Genomic DNA, 25,666 nt, shown 5'->3' on the forward strand with positions numbered 1-25,666 from the left:
TTGTGCCTTAATGGACTCACTTTTCCTCTTAATTTGCTGCTCACGAGGTAACAGTCTCAGGTGAAATTTGTAAAGAATAAACAAGAACAGCAGCCCAGCCGGACTGGGGCAAGAGGGCGGGAACGTAAGCTGTGTCTGGTCCGTGCGCCGCATCTACTGTCGGCAGAAGGACGTTCTTACAACACGAATCCTGTCTTCCGCACTGAAGGGGTGATACTGCCTCGCACCAGAGGGCGTTCTCGGGGCCAGCCCGAGGGCAGGGGCCCTGCTCGAGCTGGGGCAGCGCAGGCTGTGCAAAAGGTCTCCATTTTCAGAAACAGGACACCAGGATTTTTGTTGGGGCACTGCCCGTGGCGGTTAGCTGATACTGAAACCTCAGCTCGATTATGCCAGGGAAATGCTTTTGTCTTCTTTCTCGCTGAGGCTAATTTTTAAATGTGGCTAAATAGGGACTTAGGCCAAACTGTGAACCAAAAAGCAAGGTACGAGCCTTCTAAATTTACTGAACCTCAAACCTAACCTCGTTTTTTTTTTACCTGAACTGCTAACATCTTTGACTTTTTTTTTTAAACAGACATATCTAGTGAGGCACTAGCAGGAACCCAAATGTCATGTTATAAACTACGCAAGGTAGCACTGTAAGATAGTCCTGAACTTCGAAACATCACCGTCTCCGCCCGCCTTTCCTACGTGTCCCTTTGGAGAGCCGGGGGTCCCGAGCCAGCTCTTGGCCTCTGGCAGGTGGGAAAGGCCGAACGGCCGTATGACGTGTAACGAAATCATGTTTTGTCTTTCAGGTTCAGTATTTCTTCAAGATCTTGGATAATTAGCAGCAGCGAAAGGAAAGCAGTCACAGACCGGGGCGTTTAGACAAGAGCGAATCATGCACGTGAGGGATGTGTTCATTCTTTTATTGTCCATTGTTTTAACCTGACTGAATACAAGACCAGCAAGAGCGCTGTGCTCCTGGCAGCCGTTACACGTTAGAGCAGGGACTTCGCACTGCAGACACACTTACCACCGGTCTGTGGGGTACCGCATTGCTTTTTATAAAGTCCAAAATAAAGATTTATTTTTCAAACAAGTGACTTTGGTTTATTTCATACATTACACTTTTTTCTTGCAGAAAAAAATAAAATTGTACAACTGCATAAATATAAAATTCTTCCACCATGAAAATGGTTAAAACATCCATGAAGACACAGCACCAGCATGTGATGCCTCCAAGAAAGGAAAAAAGAGAAAAGAAAAGGTACAAAGCAAATCAACTCGCCTGATCACTGGCCAAAGTGACGGGCGACCCAGGTCACCTACAGCTTCAGAACACACTGGAGGACAAGGTAAGAGGTGTCAAGACAGCATTCCATACAAAGCACAGCACGACCGCTCACTTTTGTGTTTCTCTGTAGTGTCACTTAAAATTTAAAGGGCAGTTCCCCCATGACAGCCCACCCTCCCAGCCCCAGGGGAAAAAACAAAAAAAAAAAAAAAAAGACCTAACACCACAGGAAGAGACTATGGAGTGTGTTAAAAATACTCATGAATGGGTCATTATCTCTGAAAGAGCCACCCTCCCCCCAAAAAGTACCATGCCGGTTCGATTCCCGTTGCCTATTTACACCTTGGACAACAAACCTTGCTCACGGAAAGTAGAAAACATATGATAAAACATGGCTTGAAAAATGACCAGAGTGCACCTATAGTACTGTACACTAAGTAAGATACACAGGCGGCGATACCTAGGGGCCAGAAACACTGCTCACTACGTCGGTTATGGAATCATCATTTACAGTAGAAATGGGCACGTCCCGAGGCTCAATTTGTATTCTTCTTTTGTCATTTACAGTAGAATAAATATTTTGTTGGCTATTGCTACACTTTAAATTTACATTCTAACCTATGAAATGCGGAAAGCTAGTGTAAAGCATATAGATTAAGTGTAGGTCCCATACGTATGACAGTTTGTTCAAGACTAGTAGGTTTTTGTATCTTTAACTTCTTAAATGGCTAGTGGGAAAGATCTGTGCTTGCGATCAGCTCTTCACCTCGATCTTCACGTCGAAGCGGCCCTGGAAGCGGTCCTTCTCGCTGTACCCGATGTTCTCCCCGAAGGCCTTGCACTCGATGCGGACCTCGGTGTCCATGGTGAGGTTGGTGAACTGCACGGCCAGCAGCGGCTGCAGGTACTTGGGCTGCAGCAGCTTCCCGTAGTAGGGGTAGTACTGCAGCGGGAAGCCGGCGTGGCCGCCCAGGCCGAAGTACTCCACGTTCCCGATCTTCTCCTTGTCCTCGTCACGCTACGAACGGAGCATGGGCGAGAGGTTAAGGGCCGCATCCCGACCCCGCCTGTCCCCGCACGCGGGGACTCGGTCCCACAGCGCCGTCCGAGCTGCGTGCGGAGGGACGGCCGCTCCAGCCCGCCTCGCAGGGGGGGTGCACCTCCAGCACTGGGGGACGCGGTCCCTGTCTGTGCGGAATGGCCCTAGACACGAAGGTCAGGCGAGCTTGTCCCCAAGCCACCCTGCCTCCTAGAAACGGCCGGCCCAGAGAGGGACGCTGCGGTGGCGCCTCGGGTGCTGCTTCCAGTGACACGATCCCCAAAGCGTAACCATTAGCCTTGATTTACCTGAGGCCCTTTTCTCTCTGGCGGCAGCACGAGGGACTGTCTGGTGTTAGGTCCCCTTCCTTCCTAACAGCCCCCCGGGCCCCTGTTTGCGGCCGGGCCCCCTCCCTTTCTCTGCCCTCCCTCTCACAGTCCCCCAGGCACCTGTTTCTAGAGCTAACGGGAGTGTGGAGTTCTTGTTACCCTTAATTTCACATCAATTTTGTTTTTGGTTTATCTTTGAAAAATACTGAAAGACTGTCAGTTAAAAAAACAACTTTGCCCTCAAATTTCTCTCGCACGCTCTGGGCCAGAGAAGCGCCTGCGTGGGCGAGCGAGCGCTCCCTCAGTTCCGCAAAGCAGGGCGCCAGCAGTGCACTTCGGGGGTTCGGTCTCTCGTCCCAGCTCAAAAACTGCGTTTTTTTGGTTACATCTTCATCCTTCCTTTACCCAGCAGAGCTACAACTCAGCTGACTCATTGCTGGCGGCAGTTTTCCCTGCTTCCCACATTCACATCCCGCCTCCCACCTCTCGCTCCGCCCCGCGGCTCCCCACCTTGCCGGTGCACTGAACGGGCAGGACGTAGGGGTTATACTTCAGCACCGCGGAGGTCTCCGAGGATTCGTTCTTGGGAGGCTAAAAACAGAGCGACGTTGGTTAATAAGTTTCATAAATCGCTTTAAATTTCCGAAAAATAAAACCAGTTGGTAACCCAAACAAGTACACGCTGGTCGCAAGTTAACGGAAAGACACAATCAGCTGCGGACAGCAGAATGAAACACTCCCTGCCCGCCCAGTCCTGGGCAAGGTCACGCTGTGATTCTGTTGAAATCAAAGTAAGTGGCCGAGTTTTGTGACCGCGACAATCAAGCTGTGATGCAGCCCAGTACTGAATGTAACGTCGTGAGAAAGTTGGGAACCGTCGTAAGCGTTCCTCGAGGACCCCGCAAAGTTAAGGGCCACGCCAGAAACAACGCCTCGTTCGCTACGGTTATAAAAGACGGAAAAGGTGGTGGCTGTTTCTGCCCTCACAAAGCTGGGCTCGCCTCCCGCGCTGGGAGTGGGTCCCGCAGCCTTCTCACGGGGGCTCTCCTTACACTCAGTCTCCAGCGCGGTGACTGCCAGTTAAGGAGCTTTTCCAGCTCCGTAAGGCAAGTCCAGTATGCCAACAGATAAAGGTGGCATTAGACAAAGGGGTCAGTCCCTTGAAGGGACCCAGAGTACACTCTGAAAACTGCTGCCCACATCGCTGGCTCGGACCTGCCTCAGAAGGAGGACGGCGGACAGCGTGAGCACGTGGGGATGGCCACGTCTCACTGCCGCACGGCCTGAGCCTGGCACGAGGTGTTACACCGAGCGAGCCTCCCAAGTCACACGATGGACAGTTCTCTGTCGCTGAGGAACTAATCGTTCCGGGACGACTCTCTGGTCTGGAATGTCAGAAAATGGTTATCTAGATTGGACTCTCTCAGAACTTTCTGCCAGCAATCAACGTATCTTTAAAATACGAGGAGAAATGCGTATCGATAAAGAAGTTGGCGGAATCTGTCCTCGGGGGATGAGGAAACAGGCACATTAAGTAAGACGGTGGGGTAACTGGAATCTGACAAAAATAATCCCAACGACGAAATCGTTGGGGACCTGGGGTGGGGCGATGAGTTAGGAAGCAGCAAGGGGTAAGCAAGTGGGGGCCGAATCAAAGGGAAGAAGGACGGAAGGGAGAGTAGCCAAACTCATCACCCGACAGTGTCTCCACAGAGGTGGGGAGAGACACAAATCACAGAAGACTAGAACCTGCGTCCGGGCTGCCGGCGCCACTCAGCCTTCCCAGGGCGGAAGGACGGAAGTGAGGGGCCCGAGCACACCGGTGAGGCCGAGAGTTCCCGGCAACGTGCATATCAGCTCTAAGTGTGACACGGCAGTTGTCCCTTTCCTTCCGTCACAGACCAGCCGAAGTGGAAAGGTGACTAGCATTCTGCTTGGAGGCACGCCCGCTGCTGCAGGAGACCTGTCGACCGGCAGCCGTCCAACCGCCTGCTCATGCATCCGTGCCTCTGCTGGCGGGCGAGGCATTTCCGACGCACCCTTAAGTTAGATGTTTCACCTGTACTCAGATTTTCTTTTGAAAATATTATTCATGGGTTACAAGCGAGCCAGATTCCGGAAGTGAGTTCTGTTCCTATAGATCCGTACACTGCAGTCAATCCCTATCGGAACGAACACTACGTACACTCACAATAGCAATGCCCACACGGCTGGAAGAATCCACGCTTCAGGGCAAAGGACAGCAGTGTCTGCTCACGATCGCAAGGAGAAAAATGAAATAACTCGTTTCATGAAAGACACCGCCAATGAATCTCCCTTTCTCGTAAAGAATTGCTAGTATCTTAGCACGCGTGAGCCACAAGTAAGGCCGAAAGCCGGCGGCGGGGTCATCAGGGGTCAGCCTGGCATGGTATCCGCCTTCTAATTTTGCAGTGAAATCTTCATTCAGAAAAAAAAAAATCTGTTTCATCAGATTAGCAGATAATTTTTTAAAAGCACTCTGGCTCCGAGAACACCAAAACCAGAGCATGCGGACACGCGGGTAGCTATAAAGCTTAAAAATATCTTTTCCTATTTTTACTTTTAGAGAGTTGACATTGTGAAAACTACTCTGGACACTGAGTAGCACTGAGCGCAGGGTCACAGGCTGACCCCGGGATCTGGCCTGGCCACTCCATTTCTCTAAGTTCAGAAAACGAGAGTGACGAGCTATGGGAATGTCGCGGTGGGTACGGAAGGTTTCAGTTTTACTCTACTGACTGGGCTTCAGAGGTGTCAACGCGAAACGTGACAGCTCCCTCGTACTCTCGTCCCACAGTGCCGATGGCTCATCTAAAGTCTACGCGTGACAGAACCACTTGCCTTCGGTTTGAAGCCCAGAACTCGGTTGAGCTTTATGATGACGCACGGTTTGCCGTCCTTGTAGCCGTAGGAGTCATCGTTTATCCCAGAGCAGTTTCCCAGCCACTCGAGCTTGAACCTGCAGACCTTCCGCTCGCCCGGGTCACTGTCGTAGGGTCCTCGTTCTTTGTATTCGCTGGGCACACCTAGAAATGCAAACACCGTGTTTACACTGCACTGAGGGAAGGCGCTTTCTCCCCTGTCACCACGACCCGGTCTGAGGCCATGCTGTTCTGCGCTTAGCGCGTCGTCTCGAGACAGCGAGGATTCCCCGCGGTTAAACCAGCTCCCGTCTCCCTGCTGACGTTAAAAAGGCGTTTTCCCCAAAGCGATCACTGGCACGCAAGCCCACCCCAAAGCTTCGTGGCCCTTGGTAATGAGCACGTGGCCTGCGGTCTCTGGCGATACTTCTCTTCCTTAAATAATGACAACTCCGCTGTGTAGGAGACTCAGAGGAAACTGGATCGCCCTTCGCGAGAAGCATCGTTTGCACAGGCCGACGCCCGCTCGGTAGCAGGGACGCCGTAATTAGAACACGAATTCGAAGGACTGTCACTAATTTTCGGAACTGGCAGTTTTGGGGTCAGATTGTCCTGGAGCTATGCCCCCACCTGGCAGGTTGAACAGTAACGAGGGGAAAAATTGGGAATTGGGTTCTTTCCTTTCCAACCACCATTCGAGTGGTTTTGTTTGTTTAGTTCTTATGGATTTGAGTTCTTGCCTTTCAGAGCTGGGAGTTCTTAAAAGCATTTGTTCAGCTGAGAAACTGTACTGGAACATTTCTGACTGACCTTCATTACCGACCCAGGGAAAGAATAAAATATGGAATCCAAAGTTAATACAAAGCCTCCTGCAGCAAACTGATGCAAATATCACAATTCGTATGTATTTTTTAAGTTCACAAATTAACTATTTTCCCTTCAAATGACAAAGGGCCTCGATTCAGTCCGTCCCCTATGAAGTGATTCCCTCTAACTCTGTATCACGCAGGCCTTTTCATCACGGCAAAGATGAAAACCTCCTTTAAATTCTAACGCGAGAAACTTAGTGAATATGAACCTTTTAAATTAGTAAATCTCTTCAAAATGACTTAAAATGGCAATTCACCCCCCATTAGGACTAAACAAATCGTCTGCCGTACCAAGATCGAAGATTGGTAAATGCTAGAATCAAGTCAGAGGGCTGCTACCACCTAGCAACTCAGAGACCGATCTGGTTCCGGCGGGTAGGACAACGCGGCCCAGAAAGTCACACTCCAGGTAGCGAGGAGGACGGTGTGCTATACTCACGTCACTGGCTTAACGAAACATTCTCCACCATTTGTCAGTCATTTCCTTATCCAAAAGCTCGGCTGCCTGAGACCTGTTTCATTGCCCACGCCAGACCAAGGTCTGTAACACACACCCTGACCCTCAGCCCTCCTCTGTCCCCAGCTGTGCGGCTACAGAGCCCCCCGTCACGGGGCGTCCTGCTGAGCAGGCCCTGGGCGCTCTTCTGTGGGGGAGCCGGCGGGCAGAGAGGCGGAAGCCGCAGCGACTGTGCTTCTCGAAAGCACTGGGTGTAAGGAAACCAGACCAGAGTCGTGGGCTGAGTCTCGGTAAGAAAAAGCTGATGTGTCTCGCTTTTTTGTTTTTTAGTTTTGTTTTAAAGCAAGACACCTTTCAAATGCAGATCGCAGCAACGCTGGAGATGACATCGTTTCTCCCATCGCATCCGAGGCTGAACTGTAAGAAGCCTTCTTGCTTTAAAAAAACAAAAAGCGGCCTCTCGACATGGCCAGAGTCTGATCTTTCAACCACTTCAGGACTGTCGTTCAATGACTAAATAACGAGAAACAAGAACCGACCACAGACGTCCGAGACGCGTCTACTCACTGCCGCAGTCTTCAAAGATCATGTCGTCCCTCTGGGCGGCGTCTTTGTACTTCTCCAGGAACCTAACTATGTTCGTCACGTACGCTTGGTAGGTCTTGGAATCCTGAGGACGGAAGGAGATTTCAGTCTTCTGGATCTGGGGAATCTGCGTCAACCCTGGGCAGGAGGGGAGGCGGAAAAACAGAACCGTGAGCGGGAAGGAAGCAGCGAGACGACCCCAAGGCCGGCCCCCCACGTACAGCACGGACTCTGCCGACCGCACCGGGCCGGGCGGAGTGGGTGCAGCCTGCCCCTCTTCCAGAATCCGTTCCCTGGCATTTAGACCAAGTGCCCGTGACTATGTCTTAACGTCACAGACCATTTAATTTTCCCAGCAACATTTCACGACAAGGCGTCATCTCCGCTTTGTGAATGAAACACTTCTTGCACAGAAAGGCTGGGTGCCCAGCCCAAGGTCACAGCGGGGGCGGTGGGACCAGAATTCCAACCCGGCTCTGCTGTGACCCGAAGCCCGCCATCCTCCCGGTACACCCTCGTGCTCACATTCAGAAAACGCACTCCCTGCTAGCTCGCCACGTGCACGGGGCGTCCCTTCCCCAACTGCTAAGCTCTTTCTGTGGACGGCTGCGTGCCGCTCCGGACCCCGCAAGGCTCAGCACCACCCAGCGGAGCTCTGCGCGGGGTCTGCTAGCCGCAGATGGACCACGTGACCTAACCTGGAGGATTCGGGGGGCGTGTGCAGGTACCCACTTCCCATTCCTAAAGTAAATGGTTATTCTGAGCAAGTCCGGCGCCAGCCGGGGTAAAAGTCAAAGGTCGTGTACCCCGAGTCTCCTCTCTTTAACCATGAGACTGCCTGGCAGCTGTAAACAACAGTGCACGGCCCTGTCCAGCGGCAGCGGGCGGAGGGGCCGGCACAAGATGTCCAGGACTGCCAGATAAAACAGAAGATGCCCAGCAAGTCTGAATCTCAGACAAACCACACATATTTGTTATACAGGTGTGTCCCATGGGACAGGTATGGGAACACACGGGTAGAAAAAATTATTCGTGGTTTATCTGAAGTTCAGATTTAACTGGACAGCCTTTGCTCATCCGGCAACCCTGTTCTAACCCCCACTCCCAGACCGGCCCTCTCCGTGCCGGGCACAGACGGTGGCTCGCGTCACGGCCCTCCAGGGACCCGTGGAGGTATGAAGACGGCGACGTGATGGCAGCGGGAGACGAGGGACCATTCAGCAGCCCCATTTCTGAGGCTCGAGAACAGGCATCATGGGGCCGGGCTCAGCGGCTGGTACTTTTTCTAGGGACTGAGGGTGGCTTCGAGCTTCGAAAGTGGCAAAGGGATGAGGTGCCCAGCTCGGGGGGCGGGGCGGGCCCCTCCACGCTTGCCGTTCCTGAGAAGAACGGGCAGGATAGAGACAAGGATCGCGGGGGCCTGGAGCCAGGCTGCGGGGCTGCCCGGGACCAGAGGAGGGGGCACCGGGCCTCATCTCAGCGAGGACGACGCAGGACCTGAGGAACTCGGGGAGAACGGCCATCGGCCGTGACGGAGAGAAGTCTGAGGGGAAGCCAGTGGTATTTGCTCGTAAAAACATATTTGGTCAAAAATAAACAAAGGTTACTACAAACATTTTTTTAAATGTTCCTAAACCATAGGTTACTCACTTTATGACTAAAGGAATTTAAATACACCCTGAACAATCTTTTTCTATATTAAGTTAGCAAAACTGCACCGTGATCACTTATCGCTCAGAGAGGCACCGTAATAAAAACGCGAGCTACCTGCAGAAATAAAGCGAAGCCAGCCAGGCGAGTAGCCGCTCCCACTGGGATGTCAAGCCAGGTGAGGCCACGCCCCGCCGGGCTGGGGAGCCCCACTGCACGGTCGTGACCAGTTCGAGTTGTAAGAACACATGTAAGTCAAGGCGACCTGCCTGGACCAGGGGGAAACGCAACAGAACTCGGCAGGATGGGGCGTTCTGGATAGTGCGGGAGTCGGGAGCGAACGGAGCCCCGAAGGACAGTCACAGGAGGGTTCCCTGGGAGGGCCAGGGCACGGGCACCAGGGAACTCAGAGGCACGTGCCTTCGCGCCCGGGGGGCAGGAGGCCTGCGAACACCTGCTCTCAGGCACTTGGTGCGGGGTGGGGAGGCGGGGCTGGGGAGGCGGGGCGCTGGGGCAGGCAGGTGGAGGACACCTGTGCGCACAGGGTTCAGCTGTGTCCTCAAGCGTGGGATGGAGGAGGCGGGAGAGGGGAGGGCAGATGGAAGGGTGAAGGGATGACAGCAGCTGTCAGAGACCAGGGCGGAAGAGCCAGTTGGCTGACCAGAGGGACAGCAGTGCGGCTGACTCGGCAAAAACCAAGCTGCTGACGAAATGTCGACGAGCCAGCTGTGAGGCCGGGAGAGGCCCACCCTGCACGTCAGGAAGAGGAGTGGACCGGGGGTCCCGTCGGGAGTAAACGTGGTGGGACCTGAACTGCACGGCGAGTGTCACACAGGCCGGTGTCAGCTCTCGGCCGGCAGCTTGCCTCTGGCTCTGGGGCTGCTCCTGCCCTCTCCCAGCGGCTGCGCAAGGCTCCATCTCCCGGGCGTGTGAACAAAGTGCCGTAGGTACCGCTCTGCCCTCCCCCGACGAGAGAGGGCAGGTGACACGCCTGCCGGCCCCGGGCCAGGCCGGGATCCGCACTAACAAAGGCCCGGGGGCTCGGGGCGCTCGGAAGCCCGAAGGGGCGGCCGGAGCGAAGCACTCGCGCCGCCCGAGGCCAGCTATGCGGAGAGCAGGGGCTGCCGTCCGCACGTGCACGAGGGGCCCAGGGGCCCAGAAAAGACGCACATGTCTCCCCAGACAGGGCAAAGGGAAACGGGAACTGACCCACATCCACGCGAGTCCACGGGCTCGGCCGTCGGGCCCCCACAGGGCCACGTGGGAAGCTGCAGCCGAAGATGCTCCCCACATCACGACTGCTCTGCACCGAGAAGCATCAGAGACTGAGGCCGAGGCTGCAGGGGGCAAGTGGACGTCCAGGCACTGGGTCCTGGGGTCCTGTGACCTGCCCGGCCCTCCGCGGACACAGCCGTGGTACGGAGGCGGGCCAGGCGCCAGAGCCCGGCCCCGAAGCCCCGCCAGGCTAAGGCTCCCCCGGGTCTGAGGGGTCTCAGTGCGTGTAGCTGACGCAGCCGTAGTGAGCAGCCTTCCAGGGGAGCCAACTTCTGTCTGGAAGTTTCCAGAAAAGCAGCATAAGCGGTCCGGGTGTCGCTCACACCATCAGCCCCTGGGCCCAAGCCCTCGCCCACGCAGCACGCCGCGGCCAGGGCGGCCTCTGCCTCTTTGGCACCCTGCACCCACGGCCTCTGCCTCAGTTCCTCTTCCCAGAGGCCAGCGCAGGTCACTCCCTGGCCTGTTCTGGTCGGGACGATCTTCATTAGGAGAATTCTCTGATGCGATCCCCAAACCATCAGAAAACGAATTCCTCGTCTCGAAAATAATTTCTTTAAAGCAATCACACACTTCCAAGAGGCAGATGAAGGACTCTCGACCTGCTCTCTGAACGCTTTAAGTCACTGACTTGCCATCATCAGACCAGTGGGAGGAAGAGGAAGCAGAGGGACGGGCTTAGAGCGGGCGACCCCTCCTCGGGGGGGCTCTCCAGGGGCTACAGACGCCCCACCTAGCGGCCGGGGCATCTGCCCACTCCTCCCGGTGACAGCTGTAACTGTGGGCGAGGACAAGCTCTGTCTGCACCGGTAGCTCCCAGGGCCCAAAGACAGCAGAACACCAGTCACTGGCCTGCGGTTTCAAATGACGTTCCCAGGACCAGGTCTAACCTTCGCCTGAGTCTCCCGAACCTCAGCCGACATTAACCATGCTGAGTTCTGCACGGCTTCGCTCTGACGTGACCATGTGCCTTAAATTACATATCGATTATTATTTAATGAAGTGCCCTAAAAGGACTGAAACGATTTGGATATGAAAATTTTAACATTTGGTTTTTAATGCCTGTCTCAGCTTCACATGACATCTGGGGACCTCGGTCCTCACACTGGCCTTTCCTTGGCCCCATCTCTTGAGAAACGGGAAAACTCCATCTTTGGCCTTTGGTGTTCGCAGCAGGAGGGGGACCGGCAGGTAAAGAGATGAAGGTAAAGGAAGCGGAAAAGAGAAGTATTAATTAATTGTCGTTAAGAAGTATTAATTGTCATTAAGAAGTATTAATTGTCATTAAGAAGTATTAATTGTCATTAAGAAGTATTAGTTGTCATTAAGAAAGAAGTATTTCGTTTCCAGTTAGGTTTATAATAAACCTAAATCTACTCACTCTACGTGAGAGTTTAAACTAGAACACAGCCATTTTCACCTTGTTAACAGCCTCTCAAACGGATCCCCAAGCTCGGACGCGTGCACCTGCCATTGCACACACCTGGCAGACCACGAGACCAAACACAGCTGACCCGTGAACGATACCGACGTGTGCATTTGTTTCAAGATACTGGAATATTTTTTCAGAGATTTGCAACCATTTGAAAAAACTCGCAGATGAACTGCATAGCCTAGAGATATTTTTAAAAATTAACAAAAAGGTATGTCATGAATACATAAAACGTATGCACTAATCGCTTTATAAATGACTCAACGTTTTCTCTAGCTCCCTTTAGAATAAGAATTCAGTCTCTAGCACCTAGAACACAGAAAATGCATGTTTAATCAGCTGTGCACGTTCTAAGACTTCCAGTCACCAGCTAGCAAAGTTTCGGGGGAGTCAGAAGTTATACGTGGATTTTTGACTGCACGGGCGTCCGTGCCCTTAACCCCCGTGTCGTCTGAGGGTCAGCTGTGCTCCTCCCGCGAAGCTAAGTGCCATCCACTCCGGTGGGAGGCCGGGTCACCGTACGGAGACTCGTCGTCAGGTGAGCAGGGAGGGGATCACTTCGTTCAGAGGCTCTGTCTTACAAAGCGCGTGGCGCTCGTGGGGCAAACCTCCGCTTGTTCCCAGCAAAAAAAAAACCGCTTTACGAGGGGCAGCTGTGACCCTAGAGGCGAACCCTAGCATGTTACGTCGACTGTGCTTTTCTGTTCAAGGCGTAAGTGAAGGACAAGCACATACAGTACGTCCGACTTGCCTAGATACAAAACGTGACGTGTGCTAGGTGACCGATACTCTGAAATAAGGCTCCGCGTCACACCAGAGACTTGATAGTGTCTGTTCACGTGCACACGCACTTCCCTGGTTGGAAGCCACTGTGTAATACCTCCCTGTTCCCCTCGGTCACCCCAACTTCTCTCTCTTCTTGTCTGCATCAGATGAGCCATCGGGTCAGGAGATTACTGGGACGAGAGCACTGAGCCACCAAACGAGTGCCAGGCCCGTCGCCTCTGAGCTCTGGAGGCGGAGGCCCGGGGTGGGTGGCACTGGAGCCCTCGGTGAGGCTCCACAGATTCAGCATCCTCCCCGTGGGCTGCGTCACCTGGGCCTACTTATCAGAGCTCTCTCTTCTGCTTACGCATCTAAAAGGGGTGCACAGAATAGGACCTGTTTTTCTGTGGCTCTGACATTTTTAAGTTAATCATTATGCTTCCTGTGCACCTGAGCTGACTTATTAGTTATATCCTTATCCTCAGAAATGAAGAAATGGAAGCCACTGAGAACTGGGGACACCGAGGAACAAGAACCGGGCTTTGTCGACCTGGCCCTTTGCCAAACTGAGTCTGGGCAGCAGCTTCTGGAAACTCTAGCTGCCCTGTGCCCACTCAGCCACTGCCCACAACTCTGGGAGGGGGTGCAGGGTGGACCTGGGTGCGAGCAGAGGACAGGGGACGGGAGAGGCGTCGTGAATTTATCACGTCAGCGCACAGATTACAAACCGTTTCTAATCGGAAATGGCGGAAAAGCACTTGCTTGGCACTCTGGGGACCAAACTGTGGAGGAGAAGGAAGCCGAACGCTCCCTCTGGAATTTAAGGGGAAGAAAGTCCCATGAGTGTGACAGACAAAAACCAGGCAATTCTGAAACTGCAGCGATGACGTCTCAAGAATTTCACTTACGCTGAGATGTGAATTAAGACGCCTTGGACCCTAATGGATCTGAAGACATTTTGCTCTGACGACACCGACCGAGACGGGATCGAGACGGTGGGACGCGCCCAGGGTCCGCTGGCTGCAGCCCCCTGGTCCCCGCCTTGATTCTAGTCCCCAGAATACGACCCATGTTCATGAATTCTCCCGGCTCTGTGACATCTGCACCTAAAGCCAAACAGAAGCCGCCCATGATCTCAGGAGGAGGGAGCAGAGTAAACACGCTACCTGCTTGGCAGGAAGCGTGCCGCCCAGGACCCCCCTGGACCCGCGACCGACACCCAGTGACCTTCCGCGTGAACGGAAGGGCGACTTTTCCTTTAGACACCACTGGGCCGGTGGCGAGGGGTCAGGTCACGGACAGGGCCGGGTGAGCCCGAGCTGGATGTGCAGGGGAGTCTGCTCCAGACCCCCCCGCAGCCACCGGGGAGGGGGACGCGGCCGACTCTGCCACGAGGGTCTGCCCGACCCAGGAGAGAGGCCTGGCGGGGTCCAAACCACAGACAGAGGGACTTTACAGGGGGAAATTACAGAGCACATGGTATCTTTAAAACTTCCTTAATTCTTTTTTTAAAAATGTATTTCTTAATCCATTATCTCCCAAACACCTTGCATAGAAAGCTAAGACTCAATCAGCTTCAGGAAAATGTAAACGTGCAGAGCCCCTCACTGTGTCATCCCGGCCCACAGCCCGGGGACACTGAATTCAGCACCCAGGATACGGCGGCCTCAGCAGGCGCAGGGGCCGTGCACGGCCGCCCCGGTGCCATTAAAGCACTGTTCACTTGACGTGTGTTCAGCCTGTCCAATGCTCGCAGGGTCCTACCCCCATTTGAGACAAGAGAACTGAGGCCCACTGCGGCCACGTGGTGCGTGGGAGGGAGCGGGGACACTGTGTCCAGCAGCAGAGTCCCCGCCTCCTTCCAGTCTCTACTGCGAAGTCGTGTGCCGTGGCTCAGGCGTGCCACGCTGCTTTGGGACTGTGGTCAGGCAGCGCGAACGGCCGGCAAGCGCCCTCTCTGACCTAGACGAGGGCAGTTTCCCGTCTCGACACACTCATCGTGGCTGCGGCCTGCGCCCTGTGCCTCCGGCCTGAGTGGGCAGGTCCTGCTCCAGCGTCCCCCAGCTGCCCGACTGTGTAAAGGGTGTCATGTGCGCGAGTGGCCACCGAGAAACGGCACACGGATCCGCTTTCTTCCCTAAATTGCACTTTCATTTTGTAATTCAGCCCTTCCTCTGAGACTCTCACGTTTGGCCCATCAGCTTATCCACCATTAGAGACGGGCAGCCCCAAACGTGCCACGTGACTGCCTCACGGGGCCACACTCGCCCCTGCGTTGACAAGAGGTCTAATGATAAGATGGCCCCCAGGAAGGGCCGTCAAAACACAGGTCCTCGTGCTTCAGATTCAGCTAACAACGTCGGCGAGTCTTTAAATGTTAAGTATGTGCCAAGTCCTTAACACTCACTGGGTTCTCGTCACTCAAACAGACAACTTTCCTGGCTGAACCTCATCACAAGAGAGGCCTGAGCTGAAGCCGGGCACTGCCAGGGTTTTCTTCCAGTCTGCGCTGAGGGAGTCGCTGGCAGCGACAACGATGCACGTTCTCAGGAGTTTCTCTGAGAGAGGCCAAGAGGGGGACCCGCTCAGGGTCCCGCCGAGCACTCGGGGACGGTCCGCGGCAGCACCGCCGTTGGCAAGTGCCGGGCCGACCTGGCCTCCCTGCTCCAAGGCCACTATCGTTTGCAAAGGAACGTCATGTTCCTTGGAAAGGTGACAGTGAAGGGGGGCTTGGCCTAGATTCTCCTGGCAAAGTAAGGGAAGGAGGGGAAGGAGAGACAGAGAGGTGGCGCGGGAGCCAGGTGACAGGACGGGGAGGCTGGAGGACCGCGGAAGCCGTTCCCTGTGACTCAGACCAAAGACGGGGATGCATATTTCCAGGATGAGCCAGCAGCATTCCTTTGGACAAGCCACCGTCTGTCAGGTCCGTCCAACTGCTGCGAGGACACTAAATATAGGGACCGAGAACGTGTGTTTCAGGAAGGGGCGAGGAGGCGGCGGGGGAGGGAGCTGGGAGGACCGAGCATCTCATCTCGGCCACCAGATTCCCCAGGCAAGGTCATCGGCGAGGCCCTGCTTAACAGGTGTGGCGAAATTCTGCAAAGAGCACAAAGGAGCCTTTTCATCTTAATTAAAGGCCGACTCCCCACAGTTTATGGAGTCAGGGGCCATGTTTTAAACCTGGGAAATCAAAGAAAATGCTGGCCTTCGTGGTCGCCTGTGGCTTCGACGATGAGAATTACTATAAAATAGCATCATGACTACAGAATAGCTTTTACGTGGCAAAAAAAAAAAAGAAAAAGAAAAAGAAAAAGTCTATACAGATTTCAATTAGGACTACTGATGCTAACATAAAAATTCTAACAGGACACAAAGAGACACAGCGTGCTGTATTGGCACAAAAGCCAGCGTGCGACACGATTAAGATCCCAAGTGTGTGCACACACCAGAACCCCTGCTCCACCGGTCCCCAGCTCTCCTGGGGAGACCGGTGCTGGGCACTGTGGGTTAATAAGCAGGTCTAAGTCATCTCGTATACTTACATGTTTTCTTTCCCCACTTGCAAAATCCCCAAGATTTAAGGTTTTTCTTCCAGCAGGGGACTATTTGACTTAGGGCTAAAAGACAGCGTCTGCCACCTCCACGTCTGAAGGTTTCTCCCGAGTCCCACACCCAAGGAGGACGTGGACGTGACAAGCCTGTGACAGGCAGCCGCACGTGATCGAAGCTGCTCGGTGCCACGAAGACGGCCTTGAGATGGTCACCCAAATACAGCGGTTCCTAAACCGCTGCCCAGGGGACGTGGACAGGGACATCACTGCCGACCCTCCCCCGCCCCCCAGGCAACCTCGAGGTCATTTATAAGGAGAGAGCCCAGAAGTTACACACCACTTCCTCCCCCGCTAGGTCCTCCCGACAATGACTTCTAAGAGCCAGACAGAAGTCACGTCTGTGACTTCTGCCAGAGTCGGGTGTACGGCAGCGCGCCTCCCTGGGGCTTAGCGACCAGTGTGGACAAGCGCGGCTGCAGGTCACCCGGCTGACAGCACCCAAATCACAGCAGGGCACTCGTGTGGCGTTCTGCATTTTCTATAACCTTCAGAGCTTAAGCTGTTCGGCAGCCGAGCGGGTCCAGGAGGCCAGAAGGCAGGCTCTCGCTGAACGAAGCGGCAGGAACGCTGGGAAGTGGACCCTACAGCGCGCTCCTTTGCTGCAGGTCGACTGCAAGTCAGGAGCAGGTGGGCGAATGGCCCCCGGAAGTCCTGGCCGTAGCTGGCCATCTCAGAGCCCGTCGTCGCCCCTAAACGTCAGTCAACCTTTAAAAGCGGGAGCCACAGTGGTGTTTCTGAGGATCTCTGAGTCACAGTCCCCTCGAGAAAGTGAAAAGTGAGCACGAGAGCGGAAAGGGCCTGGGGTGATCCCGCCACCCGACCCCTGGGCGTCAGTCACGTGGCTGATGAGGGGCCGGCTGGGTGGGGGACCAGGGCGCTCCATCCTCAGGGCCGAGCCGAGGTCGGGCTGGGAGGCCCGGTGACAGGAGAGGGTCCTCGCTCCCCTTACAGGCCTGGGTTACGACACCTTACAGAAAACTTCCAGAAGAACCGTCTCCGTCGAAACAGTGACACTCATTTCACTTCTAGAAGAAGTGGACTCAGCACGGTCATTTTACCTGGTGGGGCCACCCGGTCCTGATAGGTGGGCTTGAACTCGCTGATGGTGAGCAGCATCACCTGGATGGTGCCGATGAAGATGCCGGCCAGGCAGCCGTAGAATATCACGTAGAACAGAAGGATCTTAACTACGAGGAGAACAGAGGGGAACAAAAGGCTGTGATGCAGTCACGTGCTCAGAACACGGTCTGATCGTCCCAGAGAACAGACTTCCGCCCGGGCTTCCCGCCGCCCTTTCCAACCCGATCAAGAGTGACCGACCCTCACTCCAGACCGAGGGCTGGAGACGGGGCCGGGCAGCCCGTGGGAGAGACGCTCGGAGAGAACCAAGATTCCCTATAGGAAACACTTTCCTCCTCTGAATCGAAACGCTCACGAAGACCGACCCGGGCTGGGCCGTGTTTGCGGGGTGACGCGGCGGCGCGGGGCGGCGGGGGCTCCCCCAGGGCCCTGTGCTTTCCTCGCCCGCTCGTCCCTCGCCGTCTCGGCCCTGCAGCCCTGCTGTGCCGTGCTGCCGCCCCAGACACACGGACGCAGTGACAGAGCGGTGAGTGCCGCAGAGCCAGGGCGGCTCTCCCGCCGCCGGTCACTGTCACCCTCCCTCGGATCCGTGCTACTGGCTAAGCGCAGGCTTTCCCTGCAGGTGCCGCGAACAAGAAACAGTGGAAAGAAAGAAAAAAAAACTGCTCCAGTAAAAAAAAAACGGCAAGCACGTTTTCACTGCCTCTTCTGACCGGACCCGGGATCACGGCGGGCTCGGTGAGCTGCATGTTCTTTCTCCCCGGGGACAGAGGGGCTGAGACCACCGCAGCAAAAGCAAAGGAAAAGAATGGGAAGACCCCGACCAAGCGGCCGGAGGCTGCAGTGAGGCTACCGCGTTCCGAGGATTCTCTCTGATTAGCCGCACGGGGACAGGCTGTGCCGGGCGGCGCCGGGAACGCGCTGCGGAGAAGTGAACCGTGCGCGTAGCGAGTCTGAAACGTGACTGCACAGAGGGGCCTGAGGTCGCTCCTGAAGACGCCCAGGTCTCCGGCGTGAGACGCGGGGGTCCTTGGGGAAAAGGCACCGGACAGCAGTGCCACTGAAAAGAACGGGCTGTGTGGGTGGCGGGAGGGAAGCCGGGGGAGTGGGCGCGGGGTGACAGGAATTGGCCCGGTCCCCAAGGTCAAAAGCCTGGGGCCTTCCCGCCAGCAAACAAACAGTTCAGGGAAATCCTGCTTTAGAGTTGTTAAAACAAGCAAAACACACAGAACCACATCAGAAATGCTTGACGATAATCCTTTTTTCCCTTCTATCAGGAAAAACAAACAAACAAACAAACAAAAAAACAAAACAAGGAGAAAGGCAGAGACGCGAGCGAAGGAGAAATGAAAAGACTGTAGGACCCCGAGCGACGGCTGCCCACGCCCCGCGGCCTCCCGGGCCCGCAAGGGTTAAGCGCTGCGTTCCGTATCCAGGCAGCAGCAGGCAAATGGCAAGGCTGTGACGTCAACGGAGCTGGAAAATTTTTCCAGCGAATGCTTCTGCGAGGTGCGAGAGCTGGTGTAACACGGTCAGAGAGAGAACTTCTGTAACCTCTGTCACCGTCCCCCGCCTCGCCTTGGCGCGCTCAGCTCAGCTACACGTTTGGCTCTGCCAACAACCGAGCTTTTCCGTGCTCCCTCCCTGGGCTCCAGCTACCTGAGGCTAACCACACGAGAAGGCACATAATGGAGGCCACCACTTAAAACACAAAGACGGCGACGGAAAAACAAGCCGCTCGCCAAGCACACTCATCACGCGCGAGAAGAGCCAGCCGGCCCACTCTGCGGGACCCTGAGGCAAGAGCGGAGCTCTCCGCTTTTGCTTTGAGATGTCGCTTAGCGAAATGTGCCCGGTTGCTGAGGTGAGGTCGCTTGGTTAAAGGGGAGCGTGTGGGTCTGGCGGGGCCCGTGCCACGGGCTCACCGGCGGGCCGGCCACCAGGGGCTGCTCAGAAAGAGAAGCTGGGCAAATTGCACAGCTGGCCAGGGTGGCACAGACGGTAAAGCTTTCGACGTTTTCTTCTGAAGCAGTTTTTCTTCTTTTTAAAAAATACAATATAGAGATTTTCCAATGAGATTAAAAAACAAAAACAGTACCCTTCAAAAGGGTTACAAACAGAAGGAAAAAAAATGCCATTTGGGCCCAGTGGTAAACACAAAACCTACCAACACCTGTTAATGTCATAAAGCAGGTAAAAAGCACAGGTACTTTGCATGCCAGCGCCTGCGTCAACTTAAAAGGTGGAAAGCACAGGTGCTTTGCATGCCGCGGTTTCTCCAGCAGGTGACAGGCGAGGCTCCTGCTTCCATCTTGGTGAACATCTATCTACCTATAAGCAAAACTGAGCCAAGGGCAACCGGCCCCAGTCCCAAGGGCACCCGTGCTGGGCTCAGCGCTGGAAAGTGGCACTTTCTCCATCAGAGACAGCAGCTGCTGCCACCTTCTCTGCCCACGAGCGGCTGAGAGGCTCTGTCCTTTCTTACATTGCCAGGAGGGAGCGGACATATTAGCGCAAAACAAACACCGGATTTTTAACCCAGCCCCTGCCCCTCGGAAAATGGACGATGAGACGGGCACACCCGTCCTGGTGTCTGCATTCATAAATCGTACGCTTGATGTGGGACCACGACACAAATACTCACACGCACATTCTCTCTCTCTGTCTCACATGGAGGTGCTGCCCCATTACACATCGGCTTAAAGAACAAGTCGTCCTATACTGCCTTACCTCTAAAGCAAATATTATTCTGGAATTGGAATGAGGAAAGAAATATATTTTATGAGGGGGGAAAGACTAGAGGGCAAATTTCACAATATGCCTGGAGTCAGTGCAGCCCCGGCCGGCCGAGCGAGGCTGGGCCAGACCACCAGGGCAGGGGGCCCTTCCTCACTGCAGCCCCCTCCCCCGCCAGGCCTCACTCGAGTTACCAGCAGTTGCTAGGAGATGGCCCTGGCGGGAGCCGGTCACCCACACACACCCATGTTCTTCAGGTTTTCCCTTCCTCGTTAGGAAAACACAGGGAACCACTGTGACACGGGCACTAACCCTCTGAAGGACAGTCTCCCCCAAATCCGACTCAACGTAAAACAGAAGCTCAAAGCCATCACCTAGAGGCCTCCACGTCACGTGGCTCAGGGACACCTATGCTTCCCCGTAATACCTTGGAATGAGGTTTCACCTTGACTAACCTTGAACGGTGATGCATTATTAACCCTTCACTTTTCGATCGAGGGAGGCCCACATCACAAGCTGCATTTTATTTTTCTCAACAAAAATCATACATTCCGGCTGCTTCCATTTCAAAATGTCAGCCAAGCACTATTTCCCTGACTCATTCTGCTGATGCCCACGGAGCCTCCCAATCAGGAACCCGCGTCGGCCCCTCTCCAGGCTCCCTCAGTGGCTGCAGTGGTGGTGCAGGGGGTGTCCACGATGATGATGATGATGGTGGTGGTATTAGAGCAGGAGGAGGGGGCAGTGATGCAGGAGGGCTCCCTCTCTCCCTCCCTCCCTCTCTGCAGTCACGACTCACAGGTTGCCTAACTCTGCCCTTCAAATGACCTTTAAAAAAAAAAAAAAAAAACGCGTGTCCCTCCGGGTATAGGGATGTGGAAAACAAGTAAGGTGCCTAATTTTCAATGGGGGGCGGGGGTGGGGTGGGGTGGGGTACGTCCAATCAGCCAAGCAACAGGCTGCTCGAAATCGTATCGGATGACCTGCTTCTGCCTTTGTGCCCTTTATTTCTCAGAGGAACCGTTCATAATAATCACCCCAAGCTACTGATCCGGCATCTCTGTGCAGACATTGGATACACCAGCCTTTGCCCCGTTTCGGGGCCATGCCTCAGAAACGGAGTCCTGACAGGGAGCTTCCTGGGCCATTTCGGGGCTGCGGTGACACCAGAGAGGTCACGGGGGACTCCGGGCATCGCGGTGAAATGCTGCAGTGTGCATGGGAGGCGTCGCCCGCCCCGCGCCTGTGAGCTACATATTTAGACTCGGAGGTGCTGTGACAGGCAACCTTGCCTGCATTATTTCCCATTACCCTGGGGAGCCTCGAATCTCGGTTTTTGTTGTTGTTGTTTTGTTTTTTACGGACCTGGGACATGACCATCGGGAGAGACACCTCTAGTCTCCCAGCGGCTGGCCACCCCCAGCAGGGAAGGGCTCGGGCGACGCTCGGACAGACGACTGCCCATACACAGAACCTCTGCCCGGCGTGCTCCGGCCCCGACCGCGCGCGGGGCCTGGGGACCCCGCACGCGGCACGGGGACGAGCCCAGCCGGCCCGCAGAGCCTGCGCCGGGGACGCGCCGCCGGGGACACGAGGCGCTGGGGGGAGACGCGGGCCCCGTACTTACACCAGCTGCCGCCGGTCCTGCCCAAAAACTCCTTCTTCTCCGAGTTCCAGATGAACTTCTTCCAGCTGCCCTCCTCCTTGGCTTTCCCGCGGGCCATGGTGGCGGGTCAGCGGCTGCGGGTGGGGACTGCGGCGTGCGCGCTCGCTGCGCTCCGGCTGCCGCCCGGCGCCCGGCCCGGCTGTGCGCAGGCTGCTCCCGCCGCTGCGGCTGCGGCGCCCCGAGTGCCAGACGCGCGGCGGAGCAGGAGCGGAGCGGAGCGGAGCGGGCGGGGGCGGCGACGGCGACGCGAGCGGGGGGCGGGACCGCGGGTGGGGCGGCTCCGAGCCCCGCACCTATTGGTGGGCACGCGGCCGCTCGCGGGCTCTCTTTGGTCCGCCACGCGCTCCTCCGGCCTTCGGGAGTCGGGGGCCCCGCGAACCCGCGGCTGTCACTCCCCACGCCGCTGGGGGCGCGGACTCGGCCCCCGCCTCCTGCGACCTCTGCGGAGACAGGCAGAAGGACGGACGGACGGACGGACGGGCGGACTCCGGGCGCGGCGCGCGAGCGTAGCGACTGGCGCGGGGCGCGCGCTCCACCTTCACTATATAGCGCGGCGCGCCGGCCCGGGCCCTGCCCGCCCGCGCCCCCCGGGCCAATCGCCGGCGCGGGGCGGGACTGGCCGCGGGGGGCGGGCGCGGGGCCCGCACAAAGGAGCCGCGCGGCGGGCGGGGGCGCGGAGGGGGGCGCGGGGCCGGCGCGCAGCCTGCTCCTCGCTCCCCGCCGGCGCCGGCCGCCCGGTTCCGCAGTGGGGTGCCCTGCCCTTGCGTCGCCCGGCGCCCCGCAGACGCCCCGGGACCCCGGCCCGGCTGTCCTGGTCCGGCCCGGCCGTTGCGCCCGTCCTCACCCGCGCGCTCCCGGCCGCCCTCCGCTGCAGGCGCACCCCCCTCGGCCCCGGCGGGGCGGGGGAAGGTCATTCCGGGACGCCCGAGAGCCGGGGACTCTGCCCAGCCCCGCCCCGCCCCTCCGCTCCTGCACCTGCCGCCCCCTCGGCCGTCCCCGCCGCTGCGGTTGCAGTTCCGGCCCGGCCCTCCCCCACCCGGCCGGCAGCCCCGGCTCCCGCCTGCCCAACCGCTCCTTGTGGGCGGCCTGAACCACCTCGAGCGGGACAGCTGCCAAACCCACCCGGGGCGGCGGCCCGGACCCGCGGCCCGGAAGGTGGAAGCTGCAGACCCGCCCCAGCCCGTCTTCCCTGGGACCCCGGTCACACTGCAAGGCGGCTCGCACCAGTCCAGACCCCCGGGGACACGGTCTAATGTGACCTGGCCACCTAGGGCTCCCCCGGCACCGGGTCGGCGGCTGGTAGTCTCGCTGCCATGCTTTCGTGCCCCCTTTGTTCTGCTGTAAAGTCCCTCGGACAGAAAGGGACGTGAGACCCAGCTCAGATGGCACGACATTCGAGGCAGTCCTGGCCATGCAGTCCCCCTGCTGGCCCCCATCCCCTGCTGCTGAAAAGCCAGACACACTCAGCTCCCTCCGGCTCCGCTGAGCCCCGGAGCAGCTTCGCTAACCCCCTGAGGGCAGTGACACAGTAGAAAAAGACGAGGTACCTCCGCAGTCGCTGCAGACAAGCCCCATCCCCGGGGAGAACATGGCCCATCCTGGGAAAGGAGGGTTCCCAGCCCCATCTCCGGGAATTACCGGGGGTAGGGATGCTTGTCCCAGCCACCTTTCTGTCTCCAAGGTCAACCTTGGAGGTCTAAGGGCAAGTGCGAACCGAATAGAATGAGTTCCTTCCCACTAATCCTTCCCAAGGCCCGCCTGTAAGACCTGGGCAAACACCTGAAAATACCTGAACATCAGGAAAGCAGCAGCCACCTGTCCACCCAGCCCCAGAGGGGCTGCTACATACAGGGCTCTGTCGAGGGCAACCTTGAGAACAGCGCATCGAGAAGGAAGCCACCCCCTCTGCCCCCCCACCCCCACAGTGTTCACGCCGCCGGGAAGGCCCCAGGTGGTGGCAGAGCTGCAGGAAGAGGCCGCAGCTGCGAGCGTGATGCCCCTGGTCCCACCCGGCCCCAGCAGAGGCACCTCATGCAGGAACTTCCAGCAGGACGGGTCACTTGGGAGGGCATGTGTTTACTGGGCGCGGACTCCTAAGGGAGGAAGGCATGTGGGCAGCCGGCAGGAAAGGGTGAGGGGGGGAGGGGCAGCAGGAAAGGACCAGGGGGTCGCCGGGGGTGTGGTGCCCTTGACTGCGTCCTCCCTTTTCCCACCCTTCCCTCGATTCTTCCTCTCCCCGTCGCCCCGTAGGAGCACATGGTAAAACAAAGTATGTGGAGAAGGAGTCACAGTGACAAGATTTTTAAGTAGAACCCCTATGTTGTCTTCAAAATGAGTTGTCTTACCTTAGCTCTCTAGCTCTCTAAGGCTGTAGCAAATGTCCAGTAGACTGGTTCTGTGTCTGGCCAGGATGAGCTTTCTCTCTTGTCCTTGACCTACTGTTTTCCTCTAGGGGATGCTACCCGCCCCCCCACCGCCTCCCCACACACACACCACCACCTCCAGCTTTCGCTCCTCAGATTTGCTCATTCTCCCTCCCCTGCATTCAAGCTCTTGGTAGGTTTCTGGCAAGTTCTGAGAGTCATGCCTTTATAGCCAGTGCAGCATCTCATTCTAAACCAACCTCCCCTGGGCTTCCTAGGGCCCTTCTGCTTCTCCCCAAAGCCAGTAGTGCCAATGGAGAACATGATCTCAGCCCCAAAGGCACCAGATGCAGACTCCATCTTCCTAGCCACTCTAGACCAGCGGTCCCCAATCTTTCTGGCACCAGGGACTGGTGGTCCTATGAGATTCTAATGGCTGATGATCTGAGGTGGAGCCGAGGCGGTGATGCCAGCGCTGGGGAGCGGCTGCAGATCCAGATGGAGCTTTGCTCACTTGCCTGCCGCCCACCTCCTGCTGTGACCCGCTTCCTGACAGGCCACAGCCCCTTACCAGTCCTTGGCCTGGGGGTTGGAGACCCCCGCTCTAAACCATCCAGAGTTGTTTCGCCCACCAACGGCATCACCAGAAAGAGCGACCTACTAAAGACCAAGACGGACCTGCAGCCACACTCTTAGCTTCAGTACTCGCCAGCTGTGTGACCTTGGGGAAGTCACTTGCACTCGTCAAGGCTGCGCCCTTCGTTGTAAAAGCCGTGAAGTGCTACATTGTTGCAAGGATTGTATGGGAGGCGTGGGAAAGTGCTGAGCACAGGGCCTGGTGCAGAGCAAGAGCTACTAAGTAGCTAACTTAATTACAATGAGCTATTTCCACTTGACCTTGTCTAACCTTGGCGCTGTGGCTCTGACTTTGCCACCTTCCCTCTCTGATACACACCCGCTGCCAGGACTCCGAGTTCCCCTCGAAGGTCACCCTGACTAATTCCCCACCCTCTATGCCACCTTTCCCCTGGCTTGCCCGTTTGCTTCCTGCTCCCTGACCGCCTCCAACCCCAGTAATGAATAACCCGGGCACACCATGTCCCTGCGGCCCGGGCTGGGCCAGGCTTTTGTGCTGTAGCAGCGGGTTGAGAGCGGAAAGCGCCTGTTTCTCCAGAGGTGGGGGGCCTCTGGCAGGTGGAGTGTGGCTGGGTGTGGCTTGGGGAAGTGTGGACCACAAGAACTCAGGAGGCCGCTCAGTGCAGGCCCACCCGTCCAGGGTTCCTCTGTAGAAGCAGGAGGAAGGAATTTAAAGGCTCAAGGAGAAGAAAACGATTTTTAAATCTCTTTCTCTGCGGGCTAGGGGAGAGGGATGGGTCTGGAGAACTGTGACTCTGCCCCAGATCAGTGCTGTGGGGAGGGGGGGGGGGCAAGGAAGGGCAGAGAGCAGGAATGGCAGCAGAGCCCAGGGAGGTTAGGGACCTCTGTCCAAGTGAGGATGGCAAGTTCTAACCCAGAAAACAGGCTAAAATGGAGGTTCATCTGCCTGCAAAAGAGGAAGTGTGACAGGGCAGGCTGCATGAGGGGATCTGGACCTGAAAATCGGGCCCCCCCCAAAGCTATCAGCTCTCAACCCCTTGGCCAAACACAGTGC

At 56.5% G+C, this 25,666-nt stretch overlaps 2 protein-coding genes across 6 annotated transcripts in view; one reads left to right on the plus strand and one right to left on the minus strand.

Moving 5' to 3' along the window:
* NME7 (NME/NM23 family member 7) overlaps window positions 1–1,081 on the plus strand; it is a 102,311-nt gene extending 101,230 nt beyond the window's left edge. For 3 of the 5 annotated variants that reach the window (XM_039881507.1, XM_039881505.1, XM_039881510.1), the window contains one exon: window positions 798–1,081. In XM_039881507.1, the coding sequence (XP_039737441.1) occupies window positions 798–826 (29 nt within the window). In that variant the 3' untranslated portion in view covers window positions 827–1,081. The remainder of the gene's footprint in view (window positions 1–797) is intronic. The other 2 variants (XM_039881509.1, XM_039881506.1) reach the window with 1 other exon arrangement.
* Window positions 898–21,833, minus strand: ATP1B1 (ATPase Na+/K+ transporting subunit beta 1). The gene is made up of 6 exons (XM_039881513.1): window positions 21,614–21,833; window positions 17,229–17,357; window positions 7,423–7,578; window positions 5,510–5,694; window positions 3,158–3,238; window positions 898–2,297 (listed from the first exon to the last, which is right to left on the minus strand). Exons 1-6 carry the CDS (start codon window positions 21,708–21,710, stop codon window positions 2,034–2,036), a joined length of 912 nt encoding a protein of 303 aa, XP_039737447.1. The 5' UTR covers window positions 21,711–21,833; the 3' UTR covers window positions 898–2,033.
* Between the last annotated feature and the right edge of the window lie 3,833 nt (window positions 21,834–25,666).

The sequence above is a fragment of the Pteropus medius genome, unplaced genomic scaffold (genome assembly GCF_902729225.1).
Source record: "Pteropus medius unplaced genomic scaffold, Ma_sr-lr_union100, whole genome shotgun sequence".
NCBI classification, from domain to species: Eukaryota; Metazoa; Chordata; class Mammalia; order Chiroptera; family Pteropodidae; genus Pteropus; species Pteropus medius.